The following is a 23,211-nucleotide window of genomic DNA, read 5'->3' on the forward strand; positions in this document are numbered from 1 at the left end:
CTGAGCATGATAGGGGGTCATTTGGCTTTTCCTGATCCCATATACTTTACATAAACCCTGCACCACATCTGCTTCAAAACACCTACCCTGGTCAGAGTGTATCCTAGAGGGGACACCATAGGGCTGGATCCGGTGCTTTACCAGGGCCTTAACAACAGTTACCGCACACTGATCATGGGTTGGTACTGCGACAGTAAACTTGGAGAAAACGGATACATCACCCAAAGCAAACTTACACATTATTTACAATTTAATATACTTGTCACTTCAAAACAGGAAGACCGATGGTTTATTTGTCTCTGTCCTTTAAGGATGAATCAAAGCCCGTCTTTCAGAAGGTGGCAGCTGCATGTAATTGCTGCTGCAGACTAACGTCACCCCTGAGTGTTCTGCATTAACTGCATCTGCAGGTCTGTCTTTGACCACATTTCCTGCAGCTACATGTAGCTGCTGAGCAAACATGTCCATGTCTGCATAAGCCCACTTAAACAGCAGGACTACCATAGTTGCAGAGGTCAGAAATGGATCCAGGCAGGTCATTGGTCACAACCGTGCAGCAGGAGATTCACTGCCACGGCTGGAGGAAAAGCTCTGCTTTGGTTTGGTGAGGCTTGCTTTGACCAAACACCAGGATGCTCGTCTTTCCTGTCTCATTTTCTTCTTCTCACCTGCTGGGATGTCTAACCTGTGCCTGATTAGAAATACACTATATGATGGAGGCATTTGACCACTGTCACTAAATTAAAATGAATATATGTTGTAGTTATAAAGGTTTGTATTTCACTTACATAAAATGTGAGACTAAAACTGATGAAAAAGTTGAATTTAAAGTCATTTGTTTTCTGTTGGCTGCAGGTGGTGCAGTGGTTAGTGCTCTTGCCTCAAGAAGGCCCCTGGTTCAAGTCCCGGTTGGGGGACCAGAACACCAACGTGGAACATTTCCCGTGTAGAGTTAGCATCTTCTCCCTGTTCATGCGTGGGGTTTCTTCCTCCCACCGTCCAAAAACATGCTTCATAGGTTAGTGGTTACTCTAAATTGTCCCCACGTGTGAGTGTGAGAGTCCATGGGTGTGTGATTGTGGCCCTGCGACAGACTGGCGAACAGTCCAAGGTCCCTTCCTTTGCCCACAAGTGGCCGGGATAGGCTCCAGTGACGCTGAAAGGTTTGCAGGATTCCACTCACCTGCGTGACCGCCTTTATAGACGACCCAGCCCTTAGCATCGCTGCCAACACATACACTCAGAGTGTCTCTGGCCGTGGATTCACGTTTCCTCCATGGTCCTCATCTGATGCCCAGCCTTTTGATCTCCTGCTTCTTGTTTTGGACCACAGAGTTTGCCTGCCTCTTTGTTGGACTTTTTCATGTGACTGTCCTCTAACACTTCTTGGATAGAGTACCTTTGGATTACAGACTGGTTTAGAAACCTTGAGAGTTTGGAGTTAAAACTGAATGCCGCTTGTGACTCCCTCTTCGAATCCTCTGCACATTTGCAAGCATCTACTTCTGCTGAGGAGAGATGGTCACTCACAACCCATTGGTTTTCTGCAACTCCTCCCTGCCTGGAAGTCACCACTGTTGTCTCTTTCCAGCCCATCTGACACCTACTGGGAAAGGATTCTTTAAAATAAAAATCTACATAATATTTCCAGAGGATACTTTAGTGGTTTGTTGGCATCTTGGTCCCTCACAGTCTGTAGGTGCAAACAACTGCCTCCTGCCCCTCAGCTGGTGCATCGTTTATCTACAGCACACCTGCTTTGGGAGCGTCTTGTTCCAGGCGCAGCTTTTGCTTAAGAAAACATAATCCAGACAAAAAACCAAACCCAGGTTTTGTGATGAATGTACCACAGCAGCTTACAACAGGATCTCCTTATTGGGCGGCGCTGGTTTGCTGCTGCTTCCTGCTCAGGTACCTGTGAGCAACGTATGCCATACCCGGCTTGCACATCTGCAAGGCTGGGGCCTGGTTTTCTGGATTCAGCTGGAATCCAGTTCTGATGTAACTCCTAAATGTAGAGATCCTCCTCTAAAGCTGTTCTCCAGTTCTGCTCCAAACATTTCAACATCAACTAAACGGCAATGTTGAGCTCAGCACCACAGTGGAACATGGAAAACCCACCGTTCTGCCTGTCAGGCAGCATCTCAGTCTTCTTTCAATAAAAGCCTTTCAACTTTAATTCAATTATTTTATTCAAAGATTTGCAGATTTTCCTTGTACCGTGTAAAAGGTCACACGTGAAGACACATTTGATATAGAAGAGAGGGTGTACAGAAAGAAATGAACACTTTGGAAAGAATAGGGTCAGAAGTGAATTCAGAAACAGAGGGAGAGAAGATAACAACGGAATAGCCAGCAAGTCACAGAGGTTAGGTTTCTGAAAAAACAGCTATTTGACAGAAATGTATGTTGTCACCAACGGAAGAGAAACAGCTCATCGCACTGACGGACACACAAACAGCCACCACCAGAAACTGTCAACACCCCACAGTCATAAGAAAATAGACAGCAGTTGTGTATAGAGAAATACTTTTACATGTACATTTTTACAGCTCTCTTGGGATCCAGAGGGATGCAGAATCTGGAAGCGTGTTGGCCATGTGGACTCTGTCAGGACGCTGCTGCACAGCGCTCGGAGCACGCCGGCCTATCCCTTCCTCTGCTCAGTTCACCGTCGTATTGCTCTAAAACCAGAGGAGGGATGCGTGAGGATGTGGGGGACCGTGTTTGGTCAGAACCAGCCTCTAGTCAGAACCAGCATCTGGTCAGAACCAGCCTCTGGTCAGAACCAGCATCTGGTCAGAACCAGCCTCTGGTCAGAACCAGCCTTTGGTCAGAACCAGCCTCTGGTCAGAACCAGCCTCTGAGAACTGCAGCCAAACGCCTCCGGATCCACAGCTCCACGCCATCCAGCACGGAAACCGCCACAGCCCGTCCAGGCTGAAGGACGACGCAGGTGTGTTTGTTTCACTTACCAGGTTTATGATTTCAAAATTGATTCGGTTACATGAAGGACACAAAAACAGATATGCACACCCCCCTCCTCTAAAGTCTTTCTACCTGTGGCCCGAACAAAGAGCCCGGACTCGCTGCTCGTCCACACAGAAGAGTCCAGTCAAAGCTCAAAGACTCGGATTGCTGGCTGCCCCCCCCCAGCACCGGAGGATCCTGTTTAACCCCAACCTCAATATCTGAGAGGTCACGACCTGAACCACCTGAACAGGTATTGGAGCATCACTACAGAAACAAAGACGGGCAAAAGAAAGTTGAAGGAGTGAACTCTTCACAGAGGAAAGTCACGCACAATGTTGTGGTTGTGGGTGTTGTGTGTGCTGCATGCGTTTGTGTGCATCACCAGGCTGAGAGGTGAAGCTGAGCCACATGAACACGTTCCCAAATGCTGGGACAGGGGTGGAGCTTCACGAAAGGTCAGCGACCTTCGGCTGCCGAAGTCATCCTCAGGACTTCAGTCAGCAAAAAACATCAAAACGCTAACACACCTTCACATTGTTACTGCCCCCCGTTGCTCTAATACACAGACAACATCTCAATGAGTTATGAGAAAAACATCAATAATTGGAAAACCAAACATGGAGCCTGTCAGATGACTGACATGAACCTGACAGTTCAGAGGAGATCTGAAGGCCGAGAAAGGCTCGGCCTGCGGAGAGCGCCAGGAGGGATGGCAGCATGCTTTGGCTGAACCGAGATGACGACAGGTGAGGTTCCAGCACGGCTAGGACGCGTTAACAGTAACCCACAGACTGACTAACGTGTAGAATAACAGTCAGACCACACACCACTACAGACACACACACAAGAAAATGTTCAAGAACCTGAGCACAAAGTCCTCTGCTGAAGCAGTCCCTGCAGCCGACCAGCCGGCACTGCGGTTGTGGGCGTGTCCACGATCCTTTCAGCAGCCAGGAACATCCAGAAAAACATGGAGCACTTTTGTGCTTCACTCAGATCACACAGGCCTGTTGCACCAGCAGCTTCCTAATCCAGCCTGACAGGCAACACGCTCCTTCTAAACCAGTGCTGCCCAACCCTTTTTAGACCACGGACCAGTTTGATGTCACATGATTCTTTCCCAGACCGGTCCCAGTATGGCTAAAGGCCCGTACACACCGGGACGAATTTCGCGCGCGATTTTCGCCGACGTTTAACGCCTCGTGACTAAACAAAGGGCACCAATGTGAGTGTGCACACTGACGCGAAAAAACGCCACGCGTCAAAGCGTCAAAAAAAACGCCTCGGGTTCGTTTTTGTTTTTTAATGCGTCGAAATCTATTAGACCAATGAGAATGGCGCTTTTGCACACGTGTCTGGAGCTTCTGAAGTTACAGTAAAACACAACTTGGGGGCGCTCAAACACAAAACTGCCTTGCTGAGCACACATACCAGCGAAGAAGATAGACGCCAAGTAGCGTCTACACAGCCGCGAAGAAATAATGACGGTCATTCTAAAAATATCCCTGAACCAAGTACCAGTTGGAGCTACTGGTGCTGGAAATATTCATGTTTTCTTTATATGATTCTGACAAGCGCGTAAATACTTGCTCTCTTCTTCTGAGTGAAAAGCGACTTTAAGAAGCGTAAAGTTGCGCAGCGCCACCTTGTGTACAGGAGTATTTCTGTTTACATTAAGCGCCATCTAATGTCAGGGAATGAAATTGCATGTTCACTCGGCTCATCGTCAGCGAAAATTGCCTGGGTGTGAACACAAAAAACGTGGCGAAAAACGCTGGCGAATAACGCCTGGCGAATATTCGTCCCGGTGTGTACGGGCCTTAAAGCTGGTGTTTCACTCTAATTTTGCAATTTACATGCTTATATGTGGAAAATAATTTAAAAAAGACAGCCTGAAACTGTGTGTAGATGCTTTTAACCTTGTGCTATCTTAGATGACCCCACCCTTACACTGACGTGTTCTCCCTACCATGACAAAGGTGGATAAAGGTGGAAAGATTTCTTGTAATCCATGGACACCAGTGAAGATCACAAATCACTGAAGAAAAAAGGTTCAGAGCACTGTCTAGTGGGTCTAGATGACCCACCTCCCAATGTTAAAGTGCCTAGGATAGTACAAGCGTTACAGTGCTACACAAACCGAAATATCCGACAGAGGTTCATCAGTGGCATGTCTTTCAGTGCATTTCAGTCCAAATCATTTACATGGGGTTAAACTCCTGGTTTTGAGTGGGACCCATGAAAGTGGGAAATAGATTTTCACTTAACCAGCAAAGCGGGAGCTCACGATCACGTGACAACGTCAACCTCGTCCAACCTTTGGGGTGTGAGGGATAAAAAAGGCCAAATTAAATGACACAACTGTCATTTAACTGGTATTTTGTAATGATGGTTTGTGGAGACAACTGTCAGAATGAGTGAAGCTTTGGCACAATTTCAATGAAGAAGATCTACCTCGTCTTCAGGTACACTGGATTTGCTGACTCATCACTCCAAACGTCACTCAGTTGGTCTTCACTCTGAGCCAATAGCTAAAGTGCTCACTTTCTTCACAGCCAATCAAATGCCTGCCATTAAATCTTCCAATCAAGTAGGATTCAGGTTTCTTTCACGGCTCATCTTTGGTTTCCTCTACGGCTCTTTTCCGAAGATCTTTCTTACTTTTGCTACCTTTGGGCTTTTTATTGAGCGGTCTCTGTAAGAAGGTACCAAATGTGTTTAGGACCTGTGACCGAGGCCAAAGACTTGGCATGTCTCAAGAGTGAGTCATAGACAGATTTGGTGGACAGAATCCAGCAGGTTTGTGAGGTCAAATGTATTTCAGAATAACCCACTGGCATCGGCCCGTGGTCCAGCGTCGGGCAGCATTGATGTAGCCGAAACACGACTGAGTTTTCTCTTCATTTACCAAGAAACTCTTTGTTCCTGATCCGTTCACACCCAACCGCTTCCTGCTTGTGATGCAAACGCTGGAAATTCTCTGATGGCAGCACAGATGCCGGAGAAGCTGGGATGTTTTTCACATCTCAACAGATTTTTGATCACATGAAGTGAAATGTTCCTCTCAAGTGTCCAACACTTTCCCACCCAAATGAGCTTTTAGCAAATTGTTCAGGTGAGTTGGGACAATGACGACACTTTGCAAAGTAATCCATTTGAAGAACATTTCTAACATTTTACAGTGAATGGACGTCTGCAGGGACATACAGAGGTGAACACTGACCCCTCATCTCTGAGAATGGAATAAAAAACGTGGAATCCCTCAAAGTAACGTCTCTTCTCATGGAGTTAATCACTGTCACAAGTATTTTCGCTTTCTCCTCTGCAGATGTGTGCGCATAGAACAAACACACACGCCTAAGTGTCTGTTACAAACACCAGTCTGTTTGACAGAAGGACAAAGGAAGAATGCAAAATCACATGCACCTTTCTTTTTACAAATAGACGTTTTGCTTGCAGATGCAAACAAACAAACAGATATTTAAATTATAATTCAGTTTCTCCAGAAATAAAAGAGGAAAATAAAGACCACCTTAGTTTGAATATGTAAATTAAATGCCAGGATTATGATTATCTTCTTTACAAAAAGGTTTTATCTTCTTTCGTCTTTTATCCGATGTGATCCAGCAGCTTTTTTTTTTAAAGCAGCAACAGCTGCAGCTTACAGTCGCTGTAATGAATGCATCATCGTTCTGTACAGAACGACGACACGTCATTAGCAGCATGTGCCTTCATGCAGCTCTGCATTTCCCAGAACCATTTTGGACAAACGTGCTTTAGAGTCAAACTTTACAGGAGTTACTGTAAATGGAGGTTATTGTTAAACTGTTGCCATGGTGATATGTTCATCTCCACTGATGATGTTGCTCTCTTGTCTGTGTGAGTTCTAAAAAGACAGAACCTGATCAACCTTTATGGAAGCAGCTCATGTTAAGCCTCTGCCTTACAAAGGCTCCACCTAGCAGGAATTTCATTTCAATCCAGTTTCTTTAGTCAATTCAAGTAAAATATTTACCAGTTTAACACATTTGTTTAATTTCTATGTTTTCTAATAAATAAAAAATGGTTAAAAACTCTTCCAGACTTTGGGCTGCACCTTCGTCATGACCTGCTTTGGAAGCTCACAGCCTAAACGGTGTGTGAAGGATGTGAAGCATGGAGGCCGCCCCACAGGGCAGGTGGGTGCCGGGGGGCTGGGGGGTCATTCATTCCTCCTGCATGGAGGCCGAGCCTGACCTACAGAGCCTGGTTGTTGGTGGAACTAGAGAGAAGGTCCTGGTTAAGACCTTTTTTATGATTGTTGACACATTTTAGTTGGTTTAAAGGTAAAGTATTTCTGTGTTCTTCTTTTTACTGTGGACACTTTCATTAAGAAGCACTGATCACTAAAACTCATTGATGCACAGCAGGTATTATTTGTCTTTAACTACTGATTCTTTTGTAACCTGCACTGAGGAAATGTAAAATGACGGACCTGCACAGCAACCAACAAACACCAAGAGGTTAATAAGTCAATTCAGCTTAAATTCAGCTCCTGTTTAAAGCTGGTCACTGATGTTTGACATGAGCTTGAAATCTACCTGAGGACACTGCTTTTCATCCAGAGACGCCTGCTAGCATGGCGTTGATCAACCATTTGGCAAGGCTGGAGGCAAAAGCAGCAACGTTGAGAGGAGTTCAGACCAGGACTGAACAGTCCAGGGTGCTCCCTGAGCCTCATCAGGGGGGAGGAGCTGCTACACTCAGCTGAAGGGAGGAAGAGGGGCTTGCAGTGGATGTTGGTCACAGAGGGAGGTGACCTTCCTCCTTCTGTACTTTTACAGAAGCATGTTCAGTTCTGGAGCGCTTTTCCCTCTAAACTCCGTGTCAGGTCTGCTGTCGGTGGTTCCTGCCTCCTTCTGCTTTTTCATGCTGGAACATTTGTGCTGCTGGGAGGAGTTACAACTTTTGCTGCTTTAAAATAAAACATCCAGAAAGGGGCGGAGCCCTCCCTCTGCCGCTGACGGTTTGTAGAACGGGGGCGGGGTTTCACACAGACTGGGACTTGCACAGCACTGGACTGGGATGATGCTTCCTCTTCCTAGCTTGAATCCTTCTTGTTGTCCTGCTGGGAATGGCGTCACAAACAGTCCGATTTCAGCCGCTGGACTCTGAAGGACTGAGAACTGGTGCATAGATGGAAGAGAAGAACCTGACTCATGAGCTGCAGGTTCTTCCAGCTTCTCCTTTAAGATAATACATGCAGACAAAAGTGAAGGCCTGCTATAGACAACACAGAACAACAACCAACACACACACACACACACACACACAGTGCTGAAACTGGTTATCAGGGTTGGACAGTGAAGAGCGTGGACGTCCAGTGGGTCTGCCACACTGCTGACTCCACGTCATGTGACCTCAGCGAAGCCGATGTGATTCTGGAAGAGAAACAAATGCAACTGATGAAGATGAGAGGAGAAAGATCCCAGTGAATTTCAGTGGGAAAGAGTTTCCACTCCTCCCTGCAGCTCAGGTTCAGACGTAGACGTAGGTTTATGGCGAGGTGGAAGGAGGCCCGTTAGCTATCCTGGGACGGCCTGCTGTCAGAATTCCCTGACTATAAAGCAGAGGCTGGAAATGCTGAACTTTTCCTAGAAACATCAGTCTTCATCACTCCAGCCCCTTTAATGAAGGAGTCCCAGCGTAAAGGAACTCCTTTGGACGTCAGAGCAGGTTTTTGTTGCTCCTGCTGTCTAACAGACCTTCAGAAGTGGGAACAGAGCGGCTCTGAGAGCTGCTCCAGCTTCATGCAGCTCCATGGGATGCTCTTGTTCTCGTGGAAAGAGACTGCAGCAGAAAACAAAGAGAAGCTACAGGAAGCTTCCTCAAACACAACGTTCATTCTTGAAACTTCAACATCCCAGTCTTTTGGAGCAACAGACGGACAGGTGCTGTGGACGAACCTGCTGCTGTGACCTGCAGAATGCAGATGTGAGGACGGGAGGCTGACCTTTCCATATAGTGATAAATTTCACAGCAACATTGGATGATTTGTCACACACCTGAAGGGAGTCTGCACTGAGGAGCGCAGCTGCAAGCCAGAACCCAGGAGAGAACCCAAAAAAGACCAAAGAAAAGAAACCCAGCATCAGCTTTCTGGAGGTTTGCATGAACTTCTGCAGCTGAGTGGACCGTTCTGACTCTGTGCTTCTTTCTGTAATCTTCATTTCTCAGCAAACATCACAAAGCAAAGTTAGTTTTTGTTTTGTCAGGGCTGAGGAGCAGAGATGAGCAGATGACCGTCAGTCTGTTTTCAGAAAGTCTTTCTGATGAATCACCTGGAAGGATTTGCATCATCCTTTCTCTGTATGATGAAGAATCTAACTAATCTGTGTGGATTCACTGCCTAGAGTTCAGGCCAAGGGGTGGGTCGGACTCATGACAGTCATCTTCTAAAAAACACATTAAAACTCATTTAAAGGAGTTACAATCATTTCAACTAATTAACTTGTCAGATTTCTTCAATTTGAGCAGAAGTCTTTTTTTTAAGGGTTTTGCGGAGATAAAGTCAGACTGAGATGGTTCAGACATGTCCAAAGAAGAGACAGTGGAAGGATGCTGAGTCCAGAACTGGTGTCTAGAGGAAGAGCAGAGGAGGTTTGTGGATGCAGATGCAGAGAAGGAAGACATGAAGGTAGCCGCTGTTAAAGGATGGAGAAGATGGGGTCAGATGGAGGATGCTGATTATAGCTGTTGTGACCTCTGGATGGAAAAGGTGAAAGGAAAAGAAGAAGATTTGGTTTTTAGGGTTTTTGCAAATAATTCAAAAATTTTTACAGTTAGGCAAATAAGTATTTGAGCCCCCTGTGATCTAGTAAGATCTCCTCCTTAGGAATCATGGAGGGGTCTGACATTTTCATCTTATGTCCACTGTGAGAGACATCATCTAAAACTATCTGGAAATCCCATTGGATGGTTTTTAAAATTATTTATTGGTCTGCAAATAAGTATTTGAAGTGTACTTCAATAATCTACTGAATGAAAATAAATACAACGTAAAGCGAGTTTGGGAAGTATTAAATAACATAATTAAAAATGGGACAAAAAAGCGAACTTATCCAGATTACTTTACAGATGAGAAGGGTCAAAGCTATGACATCAATGTAGCAGCAAACGGTCTCAATAACTATTTTGTAAACGTGGGTCCAGAGTTGTCAGCGGAAATTCCAAAATGCAAAACTAGCAAAGACAATAATCCACCCATCGAAAGGATCCCACACTCAATCTTTCTCTCTGATCTGAACAAAAATGAGCTGATATCAATTGTGAATAATTTCAAGAGTAAAAACTCAAAAGATTGTGAGGATATAGATATGAAGGTGGTGAAAAAAGTCATCTATAGTTTATCTAAGCCTCTGACATACATATGTAACTTATCATTACAAACTGGGAGATTCCCAAACCAAATGAAAATAGCCAAAGTGATTCCTATCTATAAGAGTGGAGACAAACACCAATTTACAAACTATAGACCTGTTTCTCTTCTTCCACAATTCTCAAAAATTTTAGAAAAAATATTCAATGATAAATTTGCTTTATTTATTGAAAAACACAACATTATAAATGAAAACCAATATGGTTTTAGAGAAAATAGATCTACCTCATTGGCTATCATTGATGCTGTGGAGGAAATCACAAATGCTCTGGACAAAAAGAAATATGCAGCTGGAGTTTTCATTGACTTAAAAAAAGCATTTGATACTCTCAATCATGTTATCCTACTTGACAAACTGGAAGTGTCTGGGATAAGAGGACTAGCGCTAGCTTGGGTCAAAAGCTATTTAACGGGAAGAAAACAATTTGTCAAGATTGATGAATATACATCAGAAACCAAAGAGATAAGTTGTGGTGTCCCACAAGGATCAATTCTGGGCCCGCTGCTATTCAATATTTACATAAATGACATATTCAATGTTTCATGGCTTATGAAACTCATATTATTTGCTGATGACACAAATATATTCTATTCTACAGACAATCAAAGGGAACTTATAAAGGTGATGAACACAGAGTTAAATAATATAAAACTATGGATGGATTACAACAAATTGTCTTTGAACCTAAATAAAACCAAAGTGATGTTTTTTGGAAACTACAACACAAATAAAGAGCTCTCAATTGTAATAAATAATGTCTTAATTGAACGTGTTACAGAAATCAAATTCTTAGGGGTTTTTATCGATGACAAACTAAGTTGGAAGCAACACAGACACATACAAACTAAAGTCTCAAAAAGTATTTCAATCGTAAATAAATCTAAACATATATTAGGATACAACAGTAGATATTTATTGTACTGTTCTTTAATATTACCATATTTCACCTACTGTATAGAAATTTGGGGGAATAATTCCAAGAGTTCACTACATCCTCTCTTTCTACTTCAAAAACGAGCCGTCAGAATTGTACATAAAGCCGGATATCTTGATCATACGAACAATCTATTTTATCAATCAAGACTTTTAAAACTGCATGACCTTGTTGATTTTTACACTGCGCAACTTTTATACAGAGCCAGCTGGAAATTGTTACCATCCAACATCCAAAAACAGTTCTTAGAAAATGAAGGAGGCTACAGACTGAGGGGATGTAGGAACTTCAAGATCAAACTGATAAGAACCACAAAGAAAAGTTTCTGTGTGTCGGTGTGTGGCACTAAACTGGAACGGTTTAAGTAATGAGCTCAAACAATGTTCAAATATTCAAATATTCAAGAAAATGTATAAAGAAACTCTTATTTCAGGATATGAACTTAAGAGGATTCAAGGATCAACAGGTGTTGGAATAATTCCAAATCCATGTGTGAACTTGATTTCGGTAAAATAATCAAAGCTCTTTTAATTACAACCAATGAGAGTTACATTGTAATGTGCAATAATGATTACTGAAATGTTTGAATTACAATCAATAAGCTATTGATTTTATTTACTTGATCTGCAATGTGTAGCAATAATTTCTGGTTTAATCTTATCATGTGTTCTAATGATAATCAATTATTATTACATATCGATATCGTTACTGTTTACTGAAATCATGAATGAATGTTTTCTGAAGATCATCAATCATTTCTAGGCATTGGATTTTGTTACTTAAAGAGAATCTATCTGATCAGAACCGGATTTAAAACTCTGTAAAACTATCAAATGAATGAACTCAATAGGGGTGGGATTATATAAGCTTGCTTCTTCCCACTCCTTTTCAAGCAATAAATCAAACTCTACTTATACTTCAGTTAATTATCACTGTATTTAATTAAGCAAATGTAATTTAAGTGACATTTTTGTTTTGTTTTCTGTCTTTTTAATCTATGCATTTCATCATTTCTGTAATGAGTTTGATAAATATGTGTAATTTTTTTTATTGCTTTGACTACAATGCTTGAAATAAATCAATAAATCAAAAAAATCAAAAAAAAAAATCAAAAAATCATAACCCCGTCTATCAGCTAGAATTCTGGCCCTCAGAGACCTGTTAGTCCACCTTTAAATAGTCCACCTCCACTCCACTTATTCTCCTAAATCAGAAGCACCTGTTTGAGGTGGTTAGCTGGATAAAGACACCTGTCCACCCCATACAAGCAGTAAGACTCCAACTACTAACATGGTCCAGACCAAAGAGCTGTCCAAAGACACCAGAGACCAAACTGTAGATCATAAGGCTGGAAAGGTCTACGGGGCAATTACCAAGCAGCTTGGTGCACAAAGATCCACTGTTGGAGCAATTCTTAGAGAATGGAAGAAGCTAAACATGACTGTCAATCTCCCTGAACTGGGGCTCCATGCATGATCTCACACGTCTCTATCAACTACCCAGTGCGGCGTAAGGACGCCGTCCGACAGCATCACCCATACGCCATAAGTGAGAGTAACTTCCATTATCCGTACAATTACTTTGCGATACACTTACCACACGCACCATAATGGTACGTTCCATTTTCATGACATCCTTGAGGTAGACGTACGAGCTTTAAAAAAAACCTGCAGCTCCTGTTTGGGTCGACCCCTGTCTGTAAAAACCTGTGGCGTTCCTGCTGCTGCATGTCCTCTTTACCTCAACTGGGTTTTAACGAAACTTTGCTCCGAACCCTCCAGAGTCTTTCTGGGTCATCTGTTTGTAGTACAATACTGATACAATACAGTTCAGAGGTGGATGGATGGATGGATGGACGTCTTTGTTACCACTGAGTCCTGCACCTGCAGCAGCCGATGAGGCTTTTCTGGTCAAAGTGGTCAGTTTCTGCTCAGCCTGAAACTGTTTAACACAGAATCTGAGCTTTTCACCATGAACTCTGATAACTGCTGTAGCTCACTGTGGATGCTGGGTTTGAGAAAAGCTTTTTCCAAAGCTCATAAACGCCTTTGTGAAGCCAGCATGAATGCAGGAAGCTCCCCTGTCATTTTAGAGCAGCATCCACTGCTTTCATCAGCGCATTTCTCCTGAGCTGCTCATTCATTTTTCATCTGCCTGCAGTCTTCCTCCGTCCCACAGACCCGTTTCCAGAACACAACCCTCTTCCTGTCGTCTTTGGGGCTTCATCCACTCGTGTCCCCAAGTCATTCTTTGTTAAAGTCTGGTTCTGGTGGGGGAGAGGTGTTCTAATTGCAATCATTTTAGAAAAGACTAACATGGTCTGAAATGACCCAATGAGAGAAAAGGTCATGAAACTTCAGAGGATCTGCAAAGATCATTTAAGAATCCGTTTTTTACTTTCACTTAGCCTCTTTTCAAACTTCCTCTTGACTTCCTGTCTGGGATTCTCGGGTTTATCCCGTCAGTCTAAGTGACGTGTGTTTTTCAGATGACGTCATGAATCACAGAGCAGCTGGTTTGGAAATAATGTTGCATGTTTCCTCCTCTCCCCCCTGACATTTCCTTCACTGCAGCTTCTTTGCTTCCAGGCATCTTTAAGCAGTGCTATTTTTAGGAGCAGGCAATTTTCCTTCAAGGCCGACATATTGGAAGTGAGAGCGGGAGATGTCCCGCTCTCTGTCACGCCACTGAGTGCAGGATGCTGCAAAATAACCCAGAGGAGCATTTTGCAGCTCTGCAGACAGACTGTTTAAAGACAGAAGGTGAGCAGAGTTCATGCAGACATGCTCCTGCTGACGGCTTTGGAGGGTTAGAAACAAAGTCACTTCAGAAGAAAGCTGTAGAAGCACTTCAGCACCAAACCCACTCTCTGGACTGGCTCCTGGTTTTCAGGTTTCCTGGTTTTTCTAGCACACAGCTGTTTTCCCCACAAACTGCTCTTAAAGCGTCCGGCATGAACCGATGGGATGCCACTGTGTGACAGAACAGCAGCTGCTGCAGATGTGGATCAGTGCGGACAGTAGAGGAGCTGGATCCAGACCCAACCGGGCCCAGAGAGCTCCATGGCCAAAGGCAGCTGGGAAAAACCCTGGTGGTTGGTTACCTTTAAGCAGGGCAGTTGAAGTTGTTTCTTTTATTTTCCACAGAGAAAAAAACATTTGTGTCACTTTTTGGCTGGAAAAATTTCCATTTTGTGTGTCAAAAGTTGGAGTTTGTGCACGAGGGGACGAATGTTGTTGTTGGGTAACTAAAGGATGATCAGCACATTAGCATTCCAATAGAAAACTGTTTTCTTAAAACACGAGCTCTTCTTTTAGAGGTTCCCCTGTCAGTATGTGCTGGTGAACATGATCACATGACCAGCACCTACAGCATTTAAACTAGTATTTGAAAGAGGTGCCTTGTACTCTGGAATAATGTGTCTTTTCCAAGAATAAAAGTTCTTCTGTGAGCATCACAGTGCAGGTAGTTTCAGCATGAAACGTGCACGCCATCAGTCAGTTTAATGCTTGACCCCCTGCAGCACAAAGTGAGGCGTGTGGACCTTAAACAGCTTCAGTCCAGAGATTTGGTTTGGTTTGTGTTGAAACCACTGCAAACTCTGTTTGCCTTTTATTTGTCAGACGCTGGAACCAGCGGAGTCCCTGCAGCCAGTGCAGAAAGGTTTGGAGGCACTCCTTCATGTAGCAAGACTCTTCCTCTTCATCATCTGTCTCCTGCAGAAGCAACATGGATGCAGACATACAAGGTAAGCCCTCCGACCCCTGACAGCCGGGCGGCTTTGTCGTTACACAACCATGTGAGTTTGCTGGTGTTTGTGTTTGAGGCCGTGCAGGAGCAGCATGGAGATTCAATCACTTCCACACATTTCTGACATCCCAACTCTGGCTTTTGCTTCAGTTTTAGGAAGAAGCAAATAACGTCGGTAACCATGGTAACTATAGTAAACAATTTCCTGTTGTATGCCAGTCAGTGGGGCTGCACGGTGGCGCAGTGGTTAGCGCTCTTGCCTCACAGCAAGTAGGCCCCCGGTTCAAGTCCTGGCTGGGGGACCTGAAAAACACATCAACGGGGGACCTTTCTGTGTGGAGTTTGCATGTTCTCCCCGTGCATGCGTGGGTTCTCTCCGGGATCTCCGGCTTCCTCCCACCGTCCAAAAACATGCTTCATAGGTTGATTGGCAACTCTATATTGTCCATAGGTGTGAGTGTGAGAGTGAATGGGTGTGTGATTGTGGATGTTCTACCCTGTGACAGACTGGCGACCAGTCCAGGGCATCCCTTGCCTACGCCCAAGTGGCCGGGATAGGCTCCGGCAACCCCGTGACCCCGAAAGGGAATAAACGGTAAAGAAGATGAATGAATGAATGAATGAATGCCGGTCAGTGGTTCATTTTACTAAACCAGTGAGTAACATTGAGAGGACCGTTGCTAGGTAACGGGGCAGCATGGCGTGAAGACAGTGACTGTGAGGTAAAGGACGGGGGTGTTTTTGTGTGGAGCCGCACAGACCTGTGAGGCGATGTACTTCTCCAGAGGACTCTCCATCCGGCCCATGTTCAGCACGGCTGTGCCGGCCGGCCGCTCCCCTGCTGACTCCTCGCTCAGCAGCAGCTTTCCTTTGAAGTTATGGACCACGCTCACCACCTACAACAAGAGGCAGGACACGCTCACACCCTGCAGAGGGGAAGGGACGCAGCTAAAGTTTGGCTCCCTAACTTTGCAATAATAGCCGTACATTCGATTCACAAGGCACACGGTCAAAATAGTACACATGTAAAAAAACATACAATCCAAAACCACAGAAGGAAAATGAAGCAATACTGAGGGGCTGAGCGGATGAATCCTCTCTGTCAACAGATGGTGAGATGGACGGAGGAGGAGGAAGAGGAAGAGGAGGATCTGAGAATGCGAGCTGGACAGCGGCATTAAGGAGTTCAGTAAGGCACGGGGGGGGGGGGCACTTTATAAACGGCCTTGTGGGTAAAAAGTAATGTCTTTTACTGCATGCAGTGTGTGATTAGGAGCCAGCTGAGTTGCAGCAGAAAAGGTGTGATGGGTAAAGTCTGCATATTTTAATAAACCACTAAATAATGACTGAGTCTACTGCAACATTTACTGCTTTGAGAAAAAACTATAAAGTCCTAAATCTTTAAGGGTTCTGCATCTAAACAACCAGTGCATATACATCTACGTCTGAATTCATCCATTCCTATTTGTATCTCAGCAAAAGAATTATTAACTAACAGAACCTAAACAATACAATGAATATATTTTCCTAAGTAAAAACAGAAGAAAAGTCTGAGTGTTTTGAGTCCAGAACAACAAATGATGTTTGTGCTTGGATGGTTTTTTCCTCTGAGTTACAAAACAACATCGTTCTGTCTGCACTAATGCTGATACATGAGCCTGAGCTCATAACAGAGTTCCTATGTTTCCAGATGACCCACTTATACCATTCTTACTGCCCCCCCTCCATAAACTCTGGACATGCAGTCAGAGTAGCTCTGACTGGCCAGAGAAAGAGCAAACATCTTCAAGAACCAAGTCTTTTCTGCTACGAAAGGAAGGACACTTCACAGATATGCTGTGATGGAAATTTATCATTATCACAATTTCCACCTCTGCAATATGCATATCACAAAAGACGCAGAAAATCGCAATAAATAGTAAACCTTAAATGTGTTTAAAACAATCTTATGGCAGCTTGAGGCATTTAACGAATCAAATAAATGCCTTTATGCATTTGACCAATCGGATGGAGGCCTATTATGTTAGATGTTTGTCTCCTATGTCGATGAGTATCATTTGGAGTATAATATAATAATCTGATGCACTGAAATGGGAATTATGTTTTTAACTGTTTTGCTATTTGTTTATATACCGCAAATTATATTGTTATTGCAATATTAACCACTAATATCACATATTGCGAGTTTTGTGCAGCCCTAATCATCTTCCCCCCCTCATCATCTTCCCCCCCTCCCTCACATCAGCTGCAGGTTGTTGACTCACAGGCTGAGGTTCTGCAGAATGCCTGTATGATGGAGACGCATCCGTGAGGAAAGATGGCGCACACACATGTAAATGAGGTTTGATCTGCTTTTGAAGAATCAACTCTAGAAAACTGAATTCATTAAAAACACAACCGTGTCCGACGACAGAAGAACCTCAGAAGTGGGTTAAAAATACAGACTCAGAACCTGCAGGCTGTTAGGTGGTGCTGGTGCTGGGGGGTTTCACTCACAAGGAAAGTGGCGATGGCCATGCCGATGATGAAGCCCGCGATGACATCAGACCAGTGGTTGCGGTACTCGGCGACGCGATTCAAGCCGGTGAGGAATGCCAGACACATGAGTCCAAGAGAAAGCACGGGCTTGGCCAGGCGGGTCCCCTTGGCCTGCACGGTGTAGGTCACGTACATCTGCCAGAGGACAGCGCCAAGGTCAGAGCTGGGCTCCTCCTCCTCGCATTTCTAAAGACTTTCATCGTGGGAAGTCGGCTGCAGCTAAAAGTCACTGAACGTTTCTAAAAAAGGGAATCAAATACTTGTTGAGTCGTTGTGGATGCGTAAAACTTTATCTGGTTGGTGAACGAGCGTAAGTAAGGGTTCATGGCCGACGACGTGTGCATTATCAGAAATGAATGCACGAGGTGGAAGACAGAACCGCTGCTGCATTAGTTCTGATCATGCACACATCCAAGGCCAGTAACCCACTTATACCATGGTCACTTACAAAAGAAATGAATATTCAACCAGTTTTTAGTCCTTCTATTCTTGTTATTTTTATGGTTTGGATCGTTTTTTCACGAGCGGGCTATTTGTTACGCTGCAGTCAAAGTCCAGCGATATCTATGCTGAAGATCATGATGTGTTAAATGAAGCATCAGTTTAGAGAGAAAGTTCTCCTCTGACCGCTTGTTTCTGTCCAGAGGATGAAGATAGTTTGTTTTAAAGAAGCCAGTGCAGTGATACAGAACATTTAAGCTAGGTGACCGGAACTACTTTTTTAGGTGTGCGGTAATCCCTGTGCGTTTTGTACTTTTTAATCCACACCCAGCAGCCAATCAGAATGAGTATTCAACCGTACTATGCTATAAACTGTGAGGAACCTCCAGAACACACGTGAAAAACAGGAATCCCCCCCCCCTCCTAATGATTTGCTTTAAACATGAACAAATTTGAGCTGCAATGTAAAGGAATTGGTGCAAAATACTGATTTGGTGCAATTCTGGAACTGCATCTTTAGTGCGCTGTGGGCTGTTGGAGCCAGCTGCCCCTTACAACATCAACATGTCATGAAAGGCAAAACGTGCTGCACCAACATTCATTTACAGTTAAAAGGCTCTGCAGTTGATCAGGCAGCAAGAAGAAGCATCTAACCATAGAGACGTGACCTCCCTCCTCGTGCACCGTGCTCTGCTCCTTTGTGCGCCTTCAGTGGTTGTGCCCGCACCTGCTTGGCTCGTGGGTCCAGGCAGCAGGAGGCCGCTAATGTTGAACTGCATTGTTCAGGACCACCTTTCATTCAACTCCACAGCAAAGCGTCAGGGCGGGCTCCAATGAAATCTCAGTTTTCTGTTCAATTCATGTCATTATTGTCTGGGCATATTTTATGGTCACTACGTAAACAGGATGTGTGTAAAGCTCAGTATTTTGATTATTACTATTTTAACAGATGAAACGTCTGTTCCTAGTTTTTGCTGAAGCATCATTTTACATCATAGATCCTCATTGAGACCCTCCTTTTTCTGGAGCTTATGATGCTTCCTGAAAGCTTTTTGAATTCATTTTCCCAGCAGACATTGAGGGTTGTCTCTGTCTTAATGCAAAAATAGCTCAGACCTTTTCTGCTTTGGAGAAACTAGAAAGTGTGTTGGGTTTCCAGCCAGAGCCTCAAATCTCTGCATCATGTGGTGCTGCAGTGTGTTTAGGACAAACCCGCGGGGGGGTTGTTAGGGGCCCTCATGGAACACCTTTGCACGAAGTAGGAGGACTCCTCTTTAATCCCACGTTCAGGACCTTCTGCTGATCGTACAGTTGTGCTCCTCTCAGCAGTTCCTTTTATAGATTCTGTTTGAAAGTAAATCTTTGAGTGACGCACAGGCTGTTCTTTTATTTTGGCCCATATTCACAGATTCATTTCAGCTTCAGATCATTTTGTCCAAATGTTTGGAAACAAGTTTTATCATTGGTTGGAAAGAATTTGAATCTATCATTGAGGGTGACGTCAAAGCAAAGCTTTCACTGCAGACAGACTGTTTTCACTACAGAACACGCAGACCGGATCAATTCAAGAAAAGAAAAAAAAAACACTTCTGACATCACTTCTGATCCAGATTCCAGCTCAGACCAGGAAAACAAAGACGTTCATGGATGTATTTGTCTGCAGGTGGATGATCAGAATGGAGCAGAGCAAGAAGACTGTGGCCCACTGATTGCAGCACATGGGTCACAGGACAGGCTTTTTCCAGCTGCATGTTTTCATCTGCTCCTGATTCCCAACAATTCAAATAAAGAAATACTCAGAAATGCTATTCCAGACTTCATTTTCTTTTTCTATGTCCTCCGTCATGAGAGAAATCCTGTTTTGCTTTGAGTGGGTCTTTATGGGTGAACATTTCCTAGACTAATCCACAGTTTTTCCTAACTGAGGCTGGATCCCCTCTGCATCTCTGACCAGCTTCAGCTTCAACAGGAACCTGCCCTCCTGCTCTGACCTCAGTCCTCTGGCATCATTAGCAGCAGAACGGGAGGCTGACAGCCAAACGGCTGCACAGTCCATGCAGTTGAGGGCTGGACACTGCTGACATGACCGAGACAATGAGCGTTTGAAAGGAGTGATCATCGTCTCCTCTGGGCTGGTGGCTTGTGTTTGACCGCGCTCATGATGCTCCGTAAAATCCAGACAATGCTCTCTGTTGACTGACCTACATAACAGAGGCAATCTGCTTTCCCTATTGTGCATGAAGTCAGTCATGGTCCAAAGCCATGAGTCTATTGCTCATGGGCATTGAGCAGATGCTCTGACAGACAAAGAAAAGCGACGGGGGCAGAGACCCAAGCTGTTCCGAGCACGGTGAATGTTCTATGCACAGATTTCAGTCAAAAGATTACATCTAAAGCTTTTCTCAGGTCAGAAGATTGTTTTGCCAGAGTCTACAGAATCTGGCAATAATTAGCCAACGGTTTCTATGGCAACAATGAGGCAACCAGTTTGTCCTTCTCCTGAGGTCGTAGTTCAGACTTGACCCGTCTTCCTTTCATGGCTTTATGGGTCACATGCATGTTCTCTGCAGGTATCAGGACCGTTCCAGTTCCTCTGTTCTGTTTGTGGATCAGAAGTCTTGTCTCAGGTGTTTGTTGGTGAAGCATGACAAGGTTGCTAAATGTTATGTGACCGTGTGACCTTTACTGAGGCCACATGTTTAGGTAAAAGCTCGCTTTAGTTGTTTGCAGGTGCCTCAGAACCACAGTCAGGGGGAACTCGTTCCAAAACGAATGCTTTCATGCAGGGGTGTCCGTCTCCGGGCCTTGAGGACCGGCCCCCTGCTGCTTTTCCAGAAATGCTGCCTCATCTGCTGCTGATTACCTGCTTCAGGTGTGTGTGGCCAGGTGTGTGACGCTAGAATAGCAGGCTAGTTGGAAAACATGTAGAACGCCGACCCACGAAGCTGCTGTTGTGACGTCCAAAAGTTTGGAGGAAATGTTAATATTAATAATGATTAAAAGATCTGATAGGTATCAACACCTTTTGTTTTCTGAAATCACTGATTAGAGTTAAAAGCAGAGAGAAAATCCAGAACTATTTGGTGAAAGTTTCTATGCAGCTCGCTGTTCCCCTACGGGATGCAATCAAATCCAGAGAACCAACTTCACACACATTCTAAGAAAAGGCTTCCTGAGTGACAGCGCAAACTTACAGCCAGATAAAGTGCAGCATAGACACTGAGAGCGGCCTCCTTAGAGGGAAAAGACTTGCGGGCGCGTAAGATGTCCTCCTGGTTCCCCGTGCAGGCATCCTGGTGGCTGATGTAGCGGAGGGCCTGCTGGCAGCCCAGCGCTGTGTAGTTTGGTTTGCAGACTGTCAGGAAGTAGGGCGCCAGGTTCCCCGTCACAACCTGCCCTGCATTGACGAAGATGTCAACAGTGAAGAGGCCAAAGGCGTACACTCCTGGAAAAAGAAGACATTCCATGTTTAGAGAGGGGTCTGGTGGGACAGAAGATGCTGCTGTTTTGGTCTGAAATACACCATTAATTATGTTTGTCACAAGGTTTTTAAATCAACATGTACATTCATGCAAAGGTCATCATCTGTCTCACAGAACATTGAGCTTTGGCTGCTCAGCCTGCAGCCTGACCGCGTTCTTCACTGTAAAACTGCAGTTTAGGTCAAGACTTCAGAAAAACAGCACATTTCTGCTGCTCTTCCCAGTGGAACTCCAAAACACCTTAGAACTTCTGAGCACAGACTGCAGACCAGCAAAGAGACAATGCCTGTCTGCAGGACCCGCGTGAAGCTTTGGCTTCACACTCAAGTCTCAGGGACTGAAAGCTTAAAAATGCCCTTCCTCTCCTGCCTCCTCCAACAGAAACGTCTTCCCTGAAATATAGGAAAGATCCTGCAGCTTGCAGTCACGCATCAGCCGCCAAGAGCTTTTATTTGTGGAGGCAATACCTGCAGCATTTCCCTCATTTCCAAGTGTTTGTTCCGCTGAGGACAAATCCAAACTCAACTTTCAGGGACATTTTCATGGAACACTCATGAAAGCGACAGAAAGGCATCACAAGCGTGCACGCTGCTTTTCCTCTGTAAATCATCACCGTCTCACAGTGTGTCTGTGTGTGTGTGCATGTGGGGGGGGGGGGGGGGGGGTGCTGCTGACAGGTCTGTTTGCTGCCTAACAAGCAGCAAACAGGCTTTGTCAAGCATGGTGGGACTCAGCCTCCGCGTGCTTCCCAAACTCCTCCCACTTTCCAAACAGGAAAACTCTACTGTGTGTTTTATGGATGACTCTGCCTCTTCATCATGGCTGGCTTTGGGAACACGGTACGACAAACCACCACAATTGCTTAGTAGGGCAGAAATGTCATTTAGCTTGTCTGTGTCACACAGTGAGCAGCTACACGGTGACTGTGCATCCATGCATGCTACTGCTCTGAGCAGCCTGGTGGGGTAACAGCCCATAACTCTGAATGTAGGTCCTTATCCAGCCCACATTTTCATTTGTCCAGGGACAGTGCCTCTGCGATTAAACAATATTGTTCACTGTTTTTGTGGCACTTTTAGGGTATATTCAGACTGGGAAAATCCTTTGATCGGGATCGGGCCGCTTAATTTGTTCTGGGTCGAGTCCAGAATCTAGCGTTTGGTCTGTGATCAGACCGGCATGCGGACCATGTCACTAAACATCTCTTCAGTCATTGGCCAGAAACTACGAGGGCGTATCATAACAACCAGAGAAAGACGGTTGTGCTGGACTCTCCAATCGTTATCGGGACGGTTAACTTATTAAAAGTTGTTTATTTCGATTACCAGCTTTGAATGTGGGGAACAAACACAGGCCTCAGAGAACATGAAATCACTTGTATGACCAGCAGCTATGGACCTTTTCAACAATATGATAAACTTTTTCAATTCCTCACAGTCAATGCCGTTGACCTTAAAGCACTTTCTCATCTTTTTCCAGGCCCAAAGTGCTTTTTAAATCTACTGTATTTTCTGGACTATAAGCCGCTACTTTTGTCACAGACTTTCGACCCTGCAGCTCATTCAAGGATGCAGCTAATTTACGCATTTTCTTGATGGCCGCCAGGGGCGCTCAAGGCAGATAAAGTGGCCCCGCCTTTCTCTCCTTCATGACATCATCATGGAGTCGCTCTCAA

General features: G+C 44.6%; 1 protein-coding gene across 3 annotated transcripts in view; it reads right to left on the minus strand.

Annotated features, from left to right (window-relative positions):
- Positions 1 to 2,174: 2,174 nt before the first annotated feature.
- Positions 2,175 to 23,211, minus strand: part of plppr5b (phospholipid phosphatase related 5b) — a 45,573-nt gene continuing 24,536 nt past the window's right edge. Inside the window, exons 3-7 of one of the 3 annotated variants that reach the window (XR_002872350.2) lie at positions 21,249 to 21,499; positions 17,572 to 17,748; positions 15,837 to 15,971; positions 7,554 to 8,393; positions 2,175 to 2,684 (exon numbers count right to left, since the gene is read on the minus strand). Coding sequence is in view for 1 of the 3 variants with exons in the window: in XM_023950171.2 (XP_023805939.1) it covers positions 8,364 to 8,393; positions 15,837 to 15,971; positions 17,572 to 17,748; positions 21,249 to 21,499 (593 nt within the window). In the remaining 2 variants the exon portion in view is untranslated. Of the gene's footprint in view, positions 8,394 to 15,836; positions 15,972 to 17,571; positions 17,749 to 21,248; positions 21,500 to 23,211 lie in introns of all 3 variants that reach the window. The other 2 variants (XR_002872351.2, XM_023950171.2) reach the window with 2 other exon arrangements.

Source organism: Oryzias latipes, chromosome 20 (genome assembly GCF_053564925.1).
Source record: "Oryzias latipes strain Hd-rR chromosome 20, Olatipes_Hd-rR_3.1".
NCBI classification, from domain to species: Eukaryota; Metazoa; Chordata; class Actinopteri; order Beloniformes; family Adrianichthyidae; genus Oryzias; species Oryzias latipes.